Here is a 19,850-nt window from a genome sequence, read left to right as displayed (position 1 = left end):
ACTTGCATTGTGCTGGGTTTATTGAAGGGCACACAACCATCACAAAACACTGACATGTTTCAGTTCTATTGGTGTTTTTATGTCCTGGCTTTTTTGCTGTTCACATGCTCTCATGAAGGGTTAATAGCTGAAACATGTCTGTGTTTTGCTATGATTGTGTGTCCTTCAGTAAAACTAGTGCAATTTAAATAATCTGTCATTTGGACTTTTTATTTGTGGGGCTATTTAGTATACCATTAGCACTAGGTGACAGCTGTCATTTAGGTTATAAGTATGAAAGTGCCACCCTTTTTTCCTCTCTCCTTGCTTAGTGATATTCAGTTTATATAAAGGGCTCGATTTTTTTTTGACAGAACCCTCCACACTGTATCTGACTAATCAAAATCAGAGGTGTCTGGTACCCATAAGGGGTATTGAAGTGAAGGCAGAAACAATGGCGGGATTTCTTTCTCGCCTCGCCATTTCTCTCTGAGCCATAACAATGCTGCCTTCAAGTGCTATTGGAAATATCGAATTTACAAGCTGAGCTCGCATGAGTGACCAGAGAGGGATGAGAAAGTGGGTTTTCTTCTTGTTATATTTTTTTTATTGTTTGCCATTCTCTGTATCTAACTGTTGGTGAATGCTGGCTAGGGGCACATATCCTGTGGCTGTGACGTCCTGCCAAAAAATAACCTCTAACGGCTATGCTATTGCCGCGTCTACTCACAGCTCACAACAACCACTGCAGTACAACATCGCTTTTTGTTGCAGGGTCTTTTGTTGTTTTTTCCGACCAAAAGCACTTGAATGCACCGACAAGCTGTGTTTTATTTACGACGTGTTATGTCAGAAGTAGGAGCTGACGAGGAGTCATTGAAGGCAGCATAGCGCTACCTTGGCAGGTGCTTTGAACGGTCCAATATGATTGGCTCCTCCAGTGGTTTTGTCATTAACGACAGTCTACCAATGTCTGCTGACGTTAAGTCAACGTCAAATACCAAGTTAACTCAATTCAAACTACTAATAGAGCAGTATGCGGCGAACTTTCTCTCCATGACCACAAAGAGAGCCGATGGAGACTGTGAGAAAAGCTTTAGCAGACGTTGAATTTCGCATACCTATGTCAGTTTACCTCAGCTAGTTGTTCTACTCCTCTTGGACCCAAGGAGGTTTGGACCTCTTTCGCCTAGGCTACCTTTCAGGTCTGGAAAAACGTCGTCGGGAATTTGAGCGGACGTTGACGTTGTGTGGATGCCAAACTAGCAGAGATTGACAGTCATGTCAGGTTTGGCACTACAGGTAAGTTAAATGGCACAGCCTGGCTGACTGTTGAAATGAGGTTTGGTTATTATGAGAACGACAGGTGCTAACATTACGCTAACATTACTCACCGTTAAGATAGGTTAAATAATGCCTTTGTAGCACTTTGCCAGGCAGACGCACTGGATTTTCCTGTTCATCTGGTTTCCCTCAACTAGCCCACATAGCTTGAATCTGGCTTTTTAAATAGACATAATTACTTCCTAGGATTTAAAACTTCTTCCCGAGTCGGTACTGCCCGTTTCTCGTTTAAGACAACATTATCTATAGTTCACCAAAAGGCTTTTACCTCAATAAAGTTAAGAAGTTTCAATTTAAATGGACATGTTACGGAAATAAGTGCTTCAATAGGATAGGATTTGTAAACTTGGAAAAAAAAATAATTTCCCACAACGGTCTAGGCTGTAATATCATTAACCTCAATAATATCCATTTATCTTATTAAAAATATTCATCAGCCTGTATTGGGATCTTATTAGACTTTGATTTACAGTCACTATTTCCTGGGAGAATACTTGTTTTGATTGGCAGGAGGTGTGTCCATTGGGTAATGCCTAATACCCAGCATACAGGTTACCCTAATGGGTGTAATTTTGCTCCTACCAAGGACACGTACAGCTTGGAAAAGGAAGTAGCCTGTTAATTCATAGTCTGTTAGAGTGACATGTTATTTGGGCTTTGTTTGAAGTCAGTGATGTAGTGGGAACTATAAAGGTGGGTAAATTATGACCTCCAGCTGGTGATCATCAAACAAGAACCAATCTGAACAGACATAAAGTATATTGTCATAAAATCATTAATTTATGGGGGGGGGGGGGGGGTTACACATTGAAATAGTATTACTCTCACAAATTTCACATAGATTTTAACCTAGCAGTAGTAAATTGATGCTGTCTAGTACACAAACAATTACTATCAACAATGATTTTGTCATTAATTAATCTGTCAGTCGCGTTATTGGTAAATTGATTTAAATGACAAATTTGCATTTTCAGCTCAACAGTTCAAAGTTTAAACACCTTTTTTGTGAAATTTCATGTGGAATAATTAATTATAACCAAAGTATGAGGCCAGGCCCAGAATAAGATACTGCATCACGTTCCAGTGTATAGACCAGTGTATGGGACACAATTTGCCTTTAACTTTGCATAGTGTCAAAGCAGCACTTGAGCTGCAGTTTAAAGCCATTGGGATTTGGTTTCCTTTCAAACCATCTCATGATATCTGACTGCCACAAATGGTAGAATAACTTAAGGAAGATACACTGGGGGCATAACATTATTTAAAGCACTATAACATATCATAGTCTCACATATGCAGGTCTGAGTTGCACTCTATCATCACAAAGTTGTATATATAATATATCATTACAGATGACACTGACATATGGATACTGCAGCAAAACAGGTTTTAAATCACCAAGCACTTTACAGAGCAGAATGGACAGATGTACAGAGAGATAAGAGAGAATAAGCACATTACAAATTTACCTACATGCCTATTAACTAAACTACCTTTATTGTGTTAATGGACAGTAAATAAGCTGCAGTTTTTAAAGGCATTGAGATAAGTACGTTTTTTTCATGTTTTTCATCAGCCTACTAAAGATTTAAGCAATTAAGAATAGTGGTGTAGGCTAGACAGTATCTGTCACCAATCATCCAATCAATCATCAAAATTGAAGGAGGAATGTTAAAATCCATACTTCCAACTTTTTCAGAAAATGAAAGTCGATATTGACGTTCCAAAAATAAAAAAAATACTGCTTTGTCTTTCAGTAAGATTGAATACCCAAATGTATAGAAACAAGAGACAGACCTAAAGAATGAATGAAAGAAAACAAGCTTATGAAGATGTGAACTGATAAGTAACAATATGCAACTCAAGTCCAAATATTAACCTTTTCTTGTCAAGTATAGAAATCCTATCATCAAAACTATTCCCCACATCTGTGTAGACAAAGTGCCATGTTGTTTGAATTCTATTGCTGTTCAGTGGCTAAGATGCATATTAAGCAATTTTGCATTTAACAGAATAAAGCAGATGTTTAACCACAAGGGGGAAGCATTGTCTTGTTTGTGTTTTGCTGGCTTGGCCTAGGCTACTTGTCACAGCACCTAACTGCTCCGCCTCAACTACTTCACTACTCTAACAACTGTCCAACAACCCATCTCGTCTAGTGGTGGTTTTCCATTCTCTTCTGGCTACAATCACCAGTGGCCATAGCTTTTTTCCATTCAGGTGACATTTTTTAAATTGCAGCTTGTTTTCTTTCAAGTAGTTGTTGTCTTCGGCCCTGTTATCTATTCCAGATAATGTTCTGGTGGCAGAGCGGATGATGGTTGTCCTCTGGGAGTCTGGGTCGTCTTTGTATAGCTGGTGCTCACCCAGCTCTTTTAGCGACATTGAAATTCTTCTGTAGGTGCATAATGCTTACAGTAAATGTTTTAGCTGTCTCATCCAGGCCATCTGATCTCATTGATCTGTCATTTGGAAACCCCTTTATGTTACAATAGAGAAAGGTATTTGTTCTGGGTATGTTTTCATATCAGGGTGCAGGGTGTAAAAGAGGTTTATGGGTGTGGTAATGATGTCACTTGTGGTCTGCCGAAACCACATGCATTTATCATGGCTTCTTTAGTTTCCCTTACATGTCGTTGGACCGTTCTGTCTCTCACTTCAGCTAATTGCTGTGTGGTGAAATTTAATTAAAGCGTACTGACTGATGACTGATGACCACGCTGTGGTGCGTGATGCTTCAGTATCCCGACATAGCTCAGCTATCATGTTTGTGCTTCTCACCAAGTTTTTTATTTTTATTTTTTTTGTTTTTTTTGTAGATGGGATATGGCTTTTGGATGTAGCAACTCAAAAAAGTCAAAATACATATGTATCCTGAATAACTCATTTTAATGTGCATGCAAACACACTCAGAGATGTTGAGAAATGTTAAAAATAATTTGTTTATTGTGTACATCAGGCGCAAGCTCTAATTTGGGGTATTTATCCTCTTTACTAATATTATAGAAGGCAATTTAATTGAAATATTTTGAAATATTGGGGTTGTCACAACTTTTGTTATTTGCCAGTTAGGGTTTGGAGATAGTGATACCGTCCCCTACAATAATATGCTACCGATTACTATAATATTCTTTACTGACATTTTAAGACTATGAGACTAAGAAGTAATTGAAAATTGTGAATTTCCTTGATTCTTGCTTTATAAATGACTATTTAACAGAACATAATACTACATAATTTTGTTTTGACATCTTAGCATAAGCTTTTAATAAAATAAATAAAAACATAATGGTCAATTACAACCCCCCTCCCCCCTGTGTAGTGGTGTAAGTAGTGCAATAAGTGTGTCTGAATAAGGAAGCTGTTGTGCTGTGTCCCTCTCCAGAGCAGCTGCCTGCAGGGTCTGACGGAGGGGGACATCCTGGACCCGGTGTTTCAGCAGCGGCTGGAGGACGCTCGCACGCTGATCCGGCAGGAGATCCAGCGGGAGCTGAAGATCAAGGAGGCCGCCGAGAGGCTGCGGCGGGCCGTCACCAACCGCAAGAGCGCCGCCGACGTGGAGGGCCAGCTCAAGGCCTCGAGCCGCAAGCTGGAGCAGCTGCACTGGGAGCTGCAGGAGCTGAACGCCAGGGCCATGGCCACAGAGAAGGACAGCACCACAGGTCACTACAGCTGGACATGGCTCTCATTTTGTGGTTAATTTCAGTACCAACTCATGTGGTTTAGAAGTAGTAGGCTTGGAAAGTTGAGACTTCATATGCTTTGGGGTTGCATATCCATGGGACTGTGAGTTGGTCCCCACATACACTGCCTATCAAAAGTTTGGAAACACCACATTTTTCTTTATTTTTACTATTTTCAATATTTTAGAATAATAGTAAAGACATCAAAACTATGAAATAACACAAATGGAATTATGCAGTGACCAAAAAAGTGATAAACAAATCAAAACTATCTTATATTTTAGATTCTTTAAAGTAGCCACCCTTTGCTTTGATGAAAAGGCAAAGGCTTTGGAAAGAAATTCATACATCAACTACAAGGATCAACTTCACTATTTATATTTATCTAAGAAACACATTTCAAGTGTTTAAGCAGAAGCCTTTAGATCAGAATGGCTTTAAGAGAATGAAAAACACAGTACATTCAATCAGGCGTCCCCAAACGTTTGACGGGCAGTGTAGGTCTCTTCATTATAGTAAATAGGTTAGCATAGGATTAGAGAAATGGCTGTTCTGCCAGTCATCCAACTTTCTCAGCTGAATCACCACAAAAGACAAAGGACTGTTTCCCAAGATATTTGAAACCCGACCCGCCGTGTCATTATTTCCATGCAGGGTGCTGGGAGGCAGATGACAACATGCCACCAGACTCCTGTCAGTGGGAAGAGGCCACGTCGCCACTAGCCAGCCGCGTCAAAACCCTGAAGAAGCAGCTGACCATGGAGACCAAAGTCAAACAGGGGGCCGAGAACATCATCCACACTTACGCCAGCAGCTCTGTCAAGGTGTAGACACACACACTGAGCACATTTATTCAGCTTTGATATCATTTCATTTGCCGTATCAGGGGAGGCAACTTGATCAGTCAGTTCCTGTCTTTTCCTTGACAGTCAGTGATTTTATCTAAACATCCTTCATTCTAAACACAGTCTCTTCCCCTCTGCACTTCTCAGCTGTTTGCTGATGGAGACGGTTTTCGGTCCACAGAAGTGACTTGACACTGACTCATGTAGTGAACCGCTGGCAGCAGCAGAAAGCAGCTATGATGTGTATGAGAGGACAGGGGGTTGGACAGGGGAAAGAAAGAAAGGCAAGGAGGTTGGAGTGGACTGGAGAGCGATGACTCAGGGACAGTGGGCGTGGCCCTGTGTATCTCAATGGGTAGAGCGTGGCACTAATGTCATGCCGCCATGGTTAGTGGGTGAATTTCACTGGGGCCACCCGTGTGAAAAATCTGTGGGCTCATGGAAGTGTAAAATCATCCAAAAAATGTCATTATGATGCTCCAAAGTAAGACCAAGCAGCAGTTTGTGCAGAATTGTGTTTTTTTTCCATATTAAATTGATTTGAATTGCTCTGAACCACAAGCAAAATTGTTACTTTGTTGCAGTTTTTGATATTTTCTTATATTTGATAAACAAAGCCATGTCATCGTGCAGATCAGTCATTCACAATCTTATTTGTGAATAAAAATAACCTTGTTTTTGCCAGTTAAGCTATAACAAGTTGTTTATCAAAGGTTGTTACAAACTGCTTTTTAGGTTGTTTAATTGACCTTCAGTGATAAATTATTCATGCAATTTGTTATGTGATTATGTAATCTTATTTGTCTAACACAGTGAAACCAAAAAATAGTTTTGTTCTTTAGGCACATATGAAGACATTTAGTATTTAGTAAGTATTTAGAGAATATCAGCTAAAAATTGTAAACTAGCGTCATTAGATATATGATTCCACGGCTGTTATACCATACTATGGACCAAGTTTTTCCAAGTTTTCAGCAAACATGGTCCCATCCTTACAGTATCTGTAAGGATGACAGTATCTCTCACTAGGCTTATTTGATGCAATAATGTGATATTTTGAAATCCTCTACACAAGTTGTCTATTTTCACCTATGCTATTAAACACCTTTAATACTTCTTTACATTCATAACAGTTTTACAAGCACTGTGGTTTTAACTTGTCCATTTGATCTATTTCCAGGACCGAAAGATGCTGTCCACAGCCCAACAGATGCTACAGGACAGCCGCACCAAGATTGAGTTGCTCCGCATGCAGATTATCAAAGTCAGCCAAGCCAGAGAGGGGGAACGGGAAGCCATAGACGGTGAGTCTGATCAACAGATGTTTTCATTAATTATTGCATTGGCATAAGCACACAGTCATTATAATATATCCATCACCAAAACTGCTAAGTGTGACAAATAGCATAGAAATAATGAAGTTTGTTGTGCAAGTCTAATGAATCAGCTATCTGAGGATCTTGTCATTATAGTATTACTTTGAATGCTAACTATGACTTTTTTCATCGCACTAGTCTTATATATTGACAGATTGGCTCATAACCAAATCACAAATCAATGTATAGTATAAAACATCAATAGCAAGGGATGGCAGTACATCATCAAGTGCATGTATCATAGTATTTTGAGTATGGGACGAGATGGATTCATTCACAGAGGTCGAGCACACATTTCTTTTGCTAAATGTGTAATAGTTTAGATATTGAGAGAGTCTCGGCTAACGTGTCGGATACTCTCCACGCCCTCAGGTCGGCCCGTGGAAATGATCAGTCCTCTGGAGCTGCGGGTGGCCGAACTCAGGCACCACCTGCAGATTGAATCAGCCGTGGCGGAGGGGGCCAAGAACGTGGTGAAGCATCTGGGCGGGCGTAAGATCCAGGACCGCCGGATACTTGCAGAGGTGGGTACCAACTGGAGGCTTGGACTTACACCTTGTATTAATGCGGTCTGGATCTGGATATCTTATCTGGATAAGGACAGACGTAAGTTAATGCAAGGTGGGAATGCACACAGCAGGCAGTAGCAAGAAGAGTGTACAGTAACATCACATCTGGGGACTACATCTGCCATGTGTGTATTTGCTGACAATAGATGGACTCGCCTCATCCCCACCCACTCGCCTGCTTTGCATAGTGTGCATAAAAAAATTAGGGTCTGACTTTTGGCATGTGTGTTTGTCTGTAAGGTTACCGTTTCATATTTCTCAGGCCCAGGCGCGGATGCAGGAGTCTTCTCAGAAAGTGGACTTGCTGCGTCTCTCCCTGGAGAAGCGTTTGAGCGAGCTGCCTCCGGAGCACCCCAAACGTGCCGCCATCAAGCAGGAGCTGATGCTGGGAAGCTCACCGTCCTACGGCGGGTCCCGAGAGCGCTCCAACTCCCCCTCCTCCACCTGCTCTTCCTCCTTCTTCAAACCAGCCAGCCTCACAGGTCGCTACTGACGTTTCATTACGTTTTGTCACCTTAACTTTATCTGTGATTTCTGGAACAGTTGTATTTTCTCATTGTCAATATATGTCCAAATTAGTAAGATTAGCCTAGCAAAACCTGACCTTGACTCCTGGAATGAAATGGAACCTTGGTCACAGATCTCAGACACATTATTTATCATTGCATACTGTTGATTCTGTGTGTTTTCTCAAGGCTAAATTGACAACTGGAATACCTCTCCTCAGGTCGGTTGGAGGTGTGCCTGATGGGCTGTCAGGACCTGCTGGAGTCCGTTCCAGGCCGCTGTCGTGTGGCCAACATATCAGCCACCCCAGGGAGCCCCTCGGACGGAAAGTCTCTGAAAGTGAGAGCCGGCCTGTCGGGACGCAGCGCCAACGGCAGAACGACCAAGGCCGATGAACTGTCCAGTAAGCGTTACTTGCCTTTGTGTAAATCATACAAACCATTACAACCTGTAGGAAGCGCTCCCTGTCTCAGTTTGCGTGCCTGGGTTTTGCTGACTGCTGCGTTTGTGTGTTTTGTCTCAGCGGAGATCAGCGCCGTGCTGAAGGTGGACAACAGGATAGAGGGGCGCACACACTGGAGACAGCTGGGCAAAGAGGCCTGGGGCCAGAGCTTCAGCATTGAACTGGAACGGGTCAGTGGCTTTTACATCAGCGAGCAGCACAAATGACAACCGGGCCCGAATTGCGTTTTTAAATCGGTAGCTTCAGTAACCTGGTTTTGGGTTGACATGAAAACGTCATAACTGAGTTGGAATGACCCAGTTAAGCTCAGTCCAATTATGAGAAGCCCAGTTGAGATGCTTGGCTTAAACTGATACTAAACAAGTTACTTTTGGGCTTTTGGAATGGCTATTTGTTTTGCTGTTTTCTCACTGCTGCTGTGAAACTGATTTGTACTAATTCATGGTACAAGAGTTGTTTTCAAGTCCTGCTACTCTTTGGCTAGTTGTCCACAAAAGCCAAACCTTGCTTGCTGGTTGCTTTGATGAAATATAGGCAGGGTATTTGACATTATCATTACATTTGTTGTAGTTGTAGAAAACAGACTTACAAGACTATTTGATTTGGCTGTGATTAGTGGGAATGAAAAAATGCTGTGTACTATTATCTTTTATAAACTGGCAATGTTATCATGTAAAATAGACTTTCATGTGTTTGAATTTACTGTCATACACATCAATATTATTATAAAAGCTCTCTGCTGCTCGGTCGTGATAGTTTATCTCTATCGTCTCTATCACTCCTAATGATAAGCGTCTGTTAACAGCCCAAGGAGGAAAACAGAGAGCCGTCTCTTGTGGCTTTTGATACTGTCCACCTCCTACTCTAGCCATGTAATCCCACTGCTAATCCTCTGACATTTGCACTAATCTGGCCATAAAAGCCCAGCATTGCTGCTTAAGAGTTGGGTTCCACTACAGGATTCAGCTTCCCAGCGCTCAGCCCTCTCTGATCGACAGTGATTCTTCAAATGTTACAGTTGAGTTTGAGCCACTCTGTCACACAAGTAAAACTGGATTTCTCAGGCTGTTGCTCAGACCAGAGGATCTACTTTTTCTTGTCATTGGAGAGGTACTGAGACATTTGTCACATACCCTCAGGTGTTGCAGTGAGTTAAATCCCTAGGACAAACTTGTCTAGATATTCTTTTCGTCCATACAAAAGATAAAGCTTTATGGCACACCCAAAAAGCACAAACAAAGGACCTGTTACCCAAAGTATAACTGTCAGCACTGTGGAAATTTGACTACCACCCTTTGAAAAGCTCTGTCTGGTTGTCAACAGAATCAAACAGACTTAGAATTACTGCTTCCTGGTGTGAATGATGTCACCTACACCCAGGTTTAAAGAATGCTCTGATTGGTTGACAGTAGGCCATACTTAATGAGGTGCCCCATAGTCTGTTTTATGGGTATAAGATGGATAATGACATCTGATAGCCAGAACAGTCACTCACGCTTGGAAAGCCTAACCTAGCAAAATGAACTGAGGGCAAACCGCAGCCAGGACTGACGCTCCATATAGAACTTTTTACTCATGTGTTCTTACCTGGTTGCATACATCCATGTGTTTGCATGTGTTTTCCCTGGTCCAGTCCAGAGAGCTGGAAATTGCCGTGTACTGGAGAGACTGGCGGGCCTTGTGTGCGGTGAAGTTCCTGCGCCTGGAGGACTTCCTGGACAACCAGCGACATGGCATGTGTCTCTGCCTGGAGCCTCAGGGCATCCTCTTCATTGAGGTTCTCACTTTCACATCTAGCCTATGGACAGCTCCTTAACCCATAAGTTACATGGACAGTGGTTTGTGCATTGGGTGCCTTTTGTAATCCTGTCGTAAAGCTTGGTTTGCTTATTTTGAGAAGGATGGTGTGTATGGAGGCTATTTCTAGTTCCAGAGCTGATTTAATTTTAAAGGCAGTACATGTTTGGATGCTTATATTGTGTTATAACATCAGAACTAGTATTTTCTATGGTTTTATACCCTGATCATAATCAAGCCCTCTATTGTTTTCCAGGTGACCTTTATCAACCCTGTCATTGAGCGGCACCCCAAACTACAAAGACAGAGGAGAATTTTCCCTAAAGAAAAAGGTAGCAACATTTATTGTCCTTGGATTACTTCAGTTATTTCCCCTGGTTTTCTTTACTTGTTACCAGAGACAAAGTTTTTCTGTCCAGTGCCCCTCAGATTGATTCATACCTCTAAATGATGCTATGTAGCCTTGCTTGCTGTCGACAAGAGAATAATTCTACAATGTTTTTCAGAGCTTTTCTAAACAATAAACCGATTAGACTCTATGGTGTTGAAAATAAATAAGCTGCTTCCATTTTCCGTCTCCATAGGGAAGGATTTCCTGCGGGCCGCCCAGATGAACATGAACTTTGCCACTTGGGGCCGTTTGATGATGACTATCCTGCCTCCCTGCAACTCCCTGGAAGCCATGAGCCCCCCGTTAGCCGGCCCGCCCACATCTGCCACCTCTCCACCAGGGTAAGGTCCTGTGGTGTTGCTAGCCACCCTGACCTAGGAACAACAGCTTTGAGGCATCTATGAAGTAGTACTGCAGTTGCAAATGTGGCATCCCTGGACTCCACTTCAAGAGCCAGGAGTAGCCGTGCGGTCCATGTTCACTTGAGGCTGTTTTTCCTCCCACTCATGTTGTCCCAGACTAGAGAGATGAAATCAGCTCAGGGCTCACAGCAGCATTATCACTGGCTGGCATCCAGAGTTAAGAGAAGTCAGCCACTGTGGCTTTATAGTAAGAATATGAACAAGAAGAAGACGTTTTCAAGCCAAGAACACAAAGTGCTTTCCAAGGAACAATAAAGTGTAGAAATCATTAAAATAAAATTTCAGCAATGATATGTTAAAAGGAGGACCTAAATGAGTCACAAAGAAAAAAATCTCTTCCTCAATCTTACTCCAGCTACATTCATAGTCTGGATGTTTACCATTCGGGAAATCAAGGTGCTTGAAATGGTAAAACGGATTGTTCAAATGGCCTTTCAGAGAACCTGCTGTGGTGAAACTGAATTTCACCGAAGAGCACCCCATGAAACCTCCACGTCACAACATGGGGAAGAGCGCTAAGGACACTCCACTGGTAAACAAATTCAGTTCTCTGTCTTAGTAACACAGAAAATGCTTTGGCACAGTGGGCCTGTTTGTGGGGATGCATCAGTACTGATACTAGAAAACATCCCAAAGTTTGTATCATGAGAAATATTTCAAAAAAAAGCACAAAGAACAGTGACTTGTTTTTTCACTCATACACGGATAAGATCTGGATATGTATTCGATACTTGGTTTAGAACTTGAAAACCATGTCAGCATTGGAAAAAATGGTATCGTTACATCCCAGGTTGTTTCTGCTGCTTATCCAACTGTAGGTGTTTTTCTCTTTGGATCACTCACTTGTCATGTTGGTTCTCTGTTTGCCTCCCACAAAAACAGTCTGCCACAGAGAACAAGAGCTACAAGTCGAAGGGGCAACCTGTAATTAATCCCACTTTAAAGTAAGTCATACTGAGAATGAATGCATATTGTGAGAGATGCAACACAGCACAGTACAGGTGGCCAGCAGCACTGAAGTGGGAAAAGTCAGTTTCTTTCTTCTTTACTGGGGTGGGTGCCATTGTAAATTGTGGAAAAAAACAATTTGCTTCTTGTGCTCCATTTACTTCCATGCTATTACAGCAGAGAAAAAAATGAAAATGGGTTAAGGAAAGATTGTTAAAAACAGTTGAAGTTTGATTAAAATGTGTAATGTGATAGCACACAGGAGTCAATGCTTAAATCCACTTTTTAAACGTCCCTGAGATTTTGAGATACATTTAACTTTGCTTCACACACCTAATTGTGCTTTCTGTATGCAGTATGGAAGAAGGGCTGCAGATGGAAGACTTCAACTGCATCTCAGTTCTGGGAAGAGGTCACTTTGGAAAGGTGCTCATTTCACTTGATCACTTGTTCTATTGTATACTATTAAAATGCTAGAAACATTTTTTGGACCAGAAGAAGAATATACAGTATAAAAAAGAATTTCCCATTTTTATTTATCCGCTGTCAGTCCGCTTTATTACCCAGTGATGCAAAGCAAGTCAAGCAATCGTGCTATTTGATTACTAAAATGGTGAGAAATGATTTGAAATATATTAAAGATAAAAGGATAGCCAGACATGATAGATTTATTGTGCATCACATCTCTCTGTTACCTTTTCTCACTGCACCAAGGTGTTGCTGGCAGAGTACAAGAAGTCAGGCAACCTGTACGCCATCAAAGCCCTGAAGAAAGGAGACATTGTCACACGTGACGAAGTCGACAGGTGAGCCACTCCACACTCAGTCCATGTGAAACACCTGAGACTGAGGACAGCTGCAGTGTGAATGCTCATCTGCATTAGTCTGTTATGTTCCAGATGGATGGGATCCACATGTACAGTAAGTCTGTATGCAGAGAATCCATCTTCTTGTGCTTTCTCTGCTCCTATGCTGAGTGTTTTTAGGGTTAAGGGATCAAATTTCTAGGCTATAATAGTATTAACAGCCTAGAAAATGTATCTTACTATTCAAGCATTGGAGGAAACAATGACCATTTGGTATAATTTGCTGATTCCAATTTTTCACTTCAAGTATGATTATTTTAGTTTTTTTTACTATCCTACCGCTAGTAGATTATAGATCAATATCACAGGAAATATCGCGATATTCACGGAATATCGCGATATTCGATAATATTGAATATCGTCCCAAGCCTAATATCAATGCATACTTAAGTTACAAGGAGCCAGTATTCGTACATTAGTAACCACCTCTTCATAGGTTCTGTCCAAGGTTATTATAGTTTTGCATTTGTCATTAGTTTTTATTTTTATTTTGTTTAGACTTTTTGTTTTAAATTTCAGTTTAGTTTTAATTAGTTTTTAAAGCGGGTTTGCTAGTTTAGTTTAGTTTTTATTTTTTGAAAATGCTTAGTTTTAGTTTAGTTTTTATTAGTTTCAGTGTTAGTTTTAGTCTTTTTTGTAATATGGGGTATTTGTCAGGAGCGAGATTCAAAAATTAATATACTAGGCTTATGTATGAAATAAATTGACAAAGACGAAAACTAAAGACATTTTCTCTATAATTTTATTTTAGTTAGTTTTGTAAACACATAAGACAGTTTCAGTTATTTATCGTTTTTTTGTAAAGCCTCATTTTTATTTTTATTTCAGTTAACGAAAATGTTTTTCACATCTAATTTTCGTTATTTCATTCGTTTTCATTAACAATAATAACCTTGGTTCTGTCAGAGCACATATAAATCATGCTCTGACAAAGTATATAATAACCATTCATATTCAGAATTTTTGAACTTTTGACACTTACATAGTGTCAATTGAACTTGAAAATTCTTTTGTCTTAAATATGACATTAATCTCTATAACATCTGTCGCCGTTGTACATGCGGTCTGTCTTCGGTCCCGCTCAGCCTCATGTGCGAAAAGAGGATCTTCGAAACCATCAACGCCTCGCACCACCCCTTCCTGGTGAACCTGCACGGCTGCTTCCAGACCGCGGACCACGTGTGCTTCGTGATGACCTACTCCCCCGGCGGAGACCTCATGACGCACATCCACAGCAGCATCTTCAGCGAGAAGCAGGCGCGGTGAGGACACGGCACACGCTAAAAAACACACGGAAGAAATAGTCCCGTCCAGTACATAATCACCTTCAATTCCTTTTTTTCTATTTGAAGGTTTTATTCTTCGTGCGTGCTGCTGGGGCTGGAGTTTCTCCACCTCAACAGGATAGTTTACAGGTAAGTCCTTTTTCAAACTGCGTTCAGATCAGTTATCTCATATCATGTTGCATGTCATTCACAGACTTGATTCCTCTGTCTTTCCCTCTTCCTGTATGCGTCTGTCTCTTTCTCAGGGATCTGAAGCTGGATAATCTGCTCATGGATGCAGACGGCTTTGTCAGGATAGCAGACTTCGGCTTGTGCAAAGAAGGTAAATGATCAGAGAGGGTTAACTGTGTGTGTGTGTGTGTGTGTGTGTGTGTGTGTGTGTGTGATCAGTGGATTATGTGTCTGTAGTGATATCTAAGTAAGCCTGTCCTGTGTGTAGGTATGGGCCACGGGGATCGCACTACAACGTTCTGCGGCACACCGGAGTTCCTGGCCCCGGAGGTGCTGACGGACAACAACTACACCCGCAGTGTGGACTGGTGGGGGCTGGGGGTCCTCATCTATGAGATGATGGTGGGGGAGGTCAGTACAAACACCGGCCCTGTAGTGTAGTTGTACAATATACACACACAATATGATATACATAAACGCATGATGAAGTCAAAAAACTACTTGACTTGGATTGAAGATTTCCTCCTGTTTGTAGATGGATTTGTAGATCAGGATTTCTGAACAACACCAACTGCCTAAATGCTTTTGTAGGAGGAACATAGAACAACTTTCTCTCTTATAAAAAAAAAAAAAAATTCCAGCATCAGAGATTTGAAAGTTGTAGTCTGCCTCAGAAAACGTATTAGGCCTAGAGTAAACCACCTATGGGAAACCAGACATGGTCCCAGTGGTAGATTTCTGATTTATTACTGGCAACATGATAGAAATGTTCCCTGCGTTAATGCAAAGCTTAAAACCTGAAAGAGGATTTGATGCCATCACCATGTGAACTACAGAAGGAACAGAACACTTCTCTCTTTCAGTCGCCCTTCCCCGGAGACGACGAAGAGGAAGTGTTCGACAGCATCGTCAACGATGAAGTGCGCTACCCTCGCTTCCTCTCTCCCGAGTCCGTGTCCCTCATTCAGAAGGTCGGTCTCTTCTATCACATGGGTTTGAATGCTCCGTGGTCCTTGAGACTGCAGACTAGACTGCGTAAAACCCGCCCCGGCTGATGTGTGACCCATCGATTTTAAATGGGCATTTGATTCAAGGATAGCACACTGACTGGTCTGAGGGCAGCGGCCGGCTCCGAGTTTTGTTTAGTGAAAGAAATCAGTATTTGTTTGTTTGAAAATATAGTAGAATACATATATGTTTGCAACTAGAAGCCAAAATAATCACAGTAATCACATAGGAAAACAAATATTTGGGAGCACAATTTTTGACAAATACTGAAAATACAAATCCCTAGTTTGAATCACAACTTAGGCTTGGGCGATATCCAAAATTTTATATCGCGATACTATCCCGCCAAAGTACCGCGATATAAAAATTATATATCAAAAAATGCGATAATATCGTATATCGCGATACTTTGGCGGGATAGTAAGTTGTGATTCAAACTAGGGATTTGTATTTTCAGTATTTGTCAAAAATTGTGCTCCCAAATTTTTGTTTTCCTATGCGATTACTGTGACTATCGCGTTTTTTGATATATAATTTTTTTCCTGGGTTTTTTGGTGGGGGGTATTTTATTTTATTTCTTCCAAATGACATCATCATATCGCAGGGAAATATCATGATATTCCTGAAATATTGCGATATTCAATAATATAAAATATCGGCCCAAGCCCATCACAACCTGCACACATACTCCCTTTTCTGGTTTGTTGGTAGCATGGCCTTATTTTCAGTAGCATATACTGTACTAGTACAGTTGCTTTATTTTAGTAAAGATGCTTTATCTTGATTTATCTCCTGTAGTATTCTCAATATGGTCTGTTGTTGAAATGACTGTTTCAGCTGCTGCAGAAAAACCCCGAGACGAGGCTCGGAGCGGGAGAGCAGGACGCCACGGAGGTCAAGAGACACCATTTCTTCCAGGTCATTATCCAGCCCAGTGCTGCTGACAAGCTCTCCACCATGACCTCCTTTTCTGCACTAAGCCTGGCACACTCTCCTCACAACACTTGGATCTCTTATTTTAGTTTCCTCTTTTAGTTTCCATCTGTAAATTGAACCTAATATAAGGTACTAGGGTAGATGTTTTTTTTGATGACAGTGACATTCTCAAGTACGGAAGAGGATTAGGGCCACATGAAAAATGGATTTGAATTCTGACTTTAAACTCAGAACTCAGATACATTTTTCACATGTGGCCCTAATCCTCTTCTATACTCAAGTCTTAAAATATTTGCTTTCTATATTTTGGTATTAAGGTACTACGGTAGATTTTTTTTTTTATGACTGATATTCTCAAGTACGTACAGAAGAGGATTAGGGCCACATGAAAAATGTATTTGAGTTCTGAGTTTAAAGTCAGAATTCTCATAAAAAAGTAAGAATTCTAAGAAAAAAGTCAGAATTCTGGCTTCTGACTTTTTTCTCAGAATTCTGACTTTAATTTCAGATTTCTGACTTTAAACTCGGAACTCAAATACATTTTTCACATTTGGCCCTAATCCTCTTCCATACTTAAGTCTTAAAATATTTGCTTTTTGCATTTTGGTATTTGAAGACTGCTAACTGTTCTTTCCCCACTAATACATCCTGAATCTCTTCCCCGCCCCAAAATCTCAGTTCCATTATCTTTCAATACATTGGAACTCTAAACTGTGACTCTAAACCCAGCGTGTGTTCACAGGCGGTGGACTGGGACGCTCTCCTGGCCAAGCGGGTGAGGCCCCCGTTCCTGCCGGCCATCAAGGCGCCGCGGGACGTCAGCAACTTCGACCAGGAGTTCACCCGCCTCAAGCCGGTCCTCACCCTCCCACGGACACCTTGCTCTCTCTCCGCCGAGCAGCAAGAGATATTCGCCGACTTTGACTTCTCTTTCATGAGTTGACCGAAAAAAAAGACTCACCCCCCTCCCCCCCCCTGCGCCGAAAGAACCAATGTCAGAGGCAGCTTCCGTTGTTTCCATTTGCCAAAAACTCTTCGTTTACTGCAACACACTCCTCACATCTTTTTGATTCAGGACTGTCCCGCCAAATCAGCCTGGCTGCACATATGCTGTTGACTGACATTTCTTTGTCCTTTGTCCAAAACTCACTCAAAAGATGCTCCTGCCTTTTTGTTTCTGAAATGCTGCGTCCGAATTTATAATGCAAGATTTACTTTTACCTCTTTTTGTTAAGTCTCTGCCACATTGATTGTTCATTACTTGTTTAATGCCTACTGTTTCGAACAAGCTGTAAGACCAAAAAGCGGATTTACTATTTATGCTTTTTATGAAATACCGTATGTCACTAGTGCAATAATGAGCTCTTTTTTTTATTTTTATAATAAAACTATTTTTAGATTTCAGTTAAATCAAAATATCAGCACCTATGACACTGCCTTCCCAATCAGAAGTACTACTTTGTAACTTATAATCTGTGTGATCTTAATGAAGGAGTTTGAAGAATTTTGAATTCTGAAGCCTTGAATGAACTACTTTGTAAAGCCATCAGTGTGCCATCTGTTATAAACCACATAGATGTTGTTTGCATATAATGTCCTGGACACCAATATATTTGCCAGTCAAGTTGTAAGTTTAGCATTTGCACACTAACACTAACTAACTAACTAACTGTATTTGGGTTATTTGAATGATGCTACTGTCATTAAGTTTATGCATGTGTAAAACAAATCCGCCATGTATGAAGTGCTGGCAAAGCTGTACTTGTAAACTACATGAAGAAAAATATAAATGAATAAATGTACATCTGCTGGACTATGAATGACCAGAGAACTCTTGATGAAACACCCATTTATTGATGGCATACATTATTTTCAAAGTATTAAAAAAAACATTGCATGACAGTATTGCATATAACGTCAGAAGTACACAACATGAATCAAATGTTATTTCATATAAACCACGTCTCTCACTGACACCGACTCCATTTTGTCCAACACTACTCGGGTACAATAAGTGAAATACCACATTTATTGCTTTCATAAAAGTTTACTATTGCACAAGGGAAAGTTAATATGGAAATTACCAACAACGTATTGCACTCAAAGCTTTCTATTCACTCTACTACTTAACTGTTCCACAGTATTCTTTAAGTTACTGTATTAAAACTGCTGTCATACAAAAATCTCAAGCCGTTTTCTGTTCCAAAATAGTTTAAAAACGATATACGATATAAAATTGTTTGAATTGCTGTCCATTGAAAATTGAAGCATACATGCTGGTCTGTTTAGTTGCTAGGAACAATATGAATATACATACTTCTCACACCATCTACGTTCAAAACAAACTCGGCTCAATCATGTGCTTTTTGAAAAAACATAAGAACTACTGTCATTTAATAGAGCAGCTGCAGCCAATTTAAATTCTCTCACTTGAATTGATTTTGCTTTTTGAAGATAAAAGTTGAGCTGAGTAAACCCTGCAAAACCTCTTTGTGCAGAACTAACACAATTTTAACAATTACAGCAGTTAAACACATAAAACAAGAAAGGAATGTACCCTCCTACACCAAAGAGGACAAATCTGCCATTTTTTGAAATTCTCAAATTTGCAAAATCAAGTATCTGACCCCACTGAGTTAATGAAAAAATATACCAACCATAGATGTGGATCATCTACACATGCTTGGAAAAGGAGTTTTTTTTTTATCAAAGGTTTATGCAAGTATTAACAGATGTTAAAAAGTAAACTTCAGAATTTATTAACAGTCCATCAGTCAGGTTTACTATGCGATGGTAAGAGTACTCTCAAAACATCTAATTACTGGACACATAAATCATTCAATATGGGGAGCGGGAGTGAGGTGGGTAGGATGGGAGTGCATAAACAAGCAAACACCAAGCTTGTGTCAAGGCGGGGCTTTCTAACCCCTTCGCTGCCAACAGGTTTCTGATCAGCTTGAACCGAAACACATCGTCTTCGTATACTTTCGTGGTTGTAAACAATTGGCGGAGTAAGGAAGCAGCTCTAGTGCAGGTAGCTAGTTGTCCGGATGGAGAGGGGAACTCATGTCGGGGGACACGCTACACCGCTTTTAGGTTATAGTCGTGACTTTGGAGTGTGAGAGTGAGCAACAACGTAGCTAGAGGAGACGAACATGCGATCCATGGGAGTGTTGGAAGGACTCGAACCAGGAGGGGAGAAGTTGGCAGGATTATGGCACCAGAACACAAGTGCCTACGTAAGGTAAACAGTCTTTAC

At 40.8% G+C, this 19,850-nt stretch overlaps 1 protein-coding gene across 1 annotated transcript; it reads left to right on the top strand.

Moving 5' to 3' along the window:
- Positions 1-990: 990 nt before the first annotated feature.
- Positions 991-19,801, top strand: pkn3 (protein kinase N3). Its single transcript, XM_071521163.1, has 22 exons — positions 991-1,281; positions 4,709-4,985; positions 5,661-5,830; positions 7,032-7,155; positions 7,600-7,751; positions 8,059-8,278; positions 8,524-8,706; positions 8,827-8,936; positions 10,400-10,543; positions 10,820-10,895; positions 11,148-11,295; positions 11,815-11,908; positions 12,259-12,320; positions 12,681-12,750; positions 13,039-13,130; positions 14,276-14,452; positions 14,543-14,605; positions 14,722-14,798; positions 14,916-15,058; positions 15,511-15,618; positions 16,493-16,573; positions 17,334-19,801. Exons 1-22 carry the CDS (start codon positions 1,261-1,263, stop codon positions 17,532-17,534), a joined length of 2,793 nt encoding a protein of 930 aa, XP_071377264.1. The 5' UTR covers positions 991-1,260; the 3' UTR covers positions 17,535-19,801.
- Positions 19,802-19,850: the final 49 nt, after the last annotated feature.

This window comes from Centroberyx affinis, unplaced genomic scaffold (genome assembly GCF_046629955.1).
Source record: "Centroberyx affinis isolate AG114_WGS23_722 - 3 ecotype Tasmania unplaced genomic scaffold, CSIRO-AGI_Caff_v1 ptg000866l_1, whole genome shotgun sequence".
NCBI classification, from domain to species: Eukaryota; Metazoa; Chordata; class Actinopteri; order Beryciformes; family Berycidae; genus Centroberyx; species Centroberyx affinis.
Note: the sequence above shows the minus strand (reverse complement) of the source record. Positions and strands in the feature narration are given on the sequence as shown.

Bases quoted from the DNA above. Each gene is read 5' to 3' on its own strand.
- pkn3 (XM_071521163.1), top strand. From the start codon at position 1,261: ATGTCAGGTTTGGCACTACAG. The intron at 5,831-7,031 runs GTGTAGACACAC...ATCTATTTCCAG, and splicing joins ACGCCAGCAGCTCTGTCAAG to GACCGAAAGATGCTGTCCAC. The intron at 7,156-7,599 runs GTGAGTCTGATC...CCACGCCCTCAG, and splicing joins GGAACGGGAAGCCATAGACG to GTCGGCCCGTGGAAATGATC.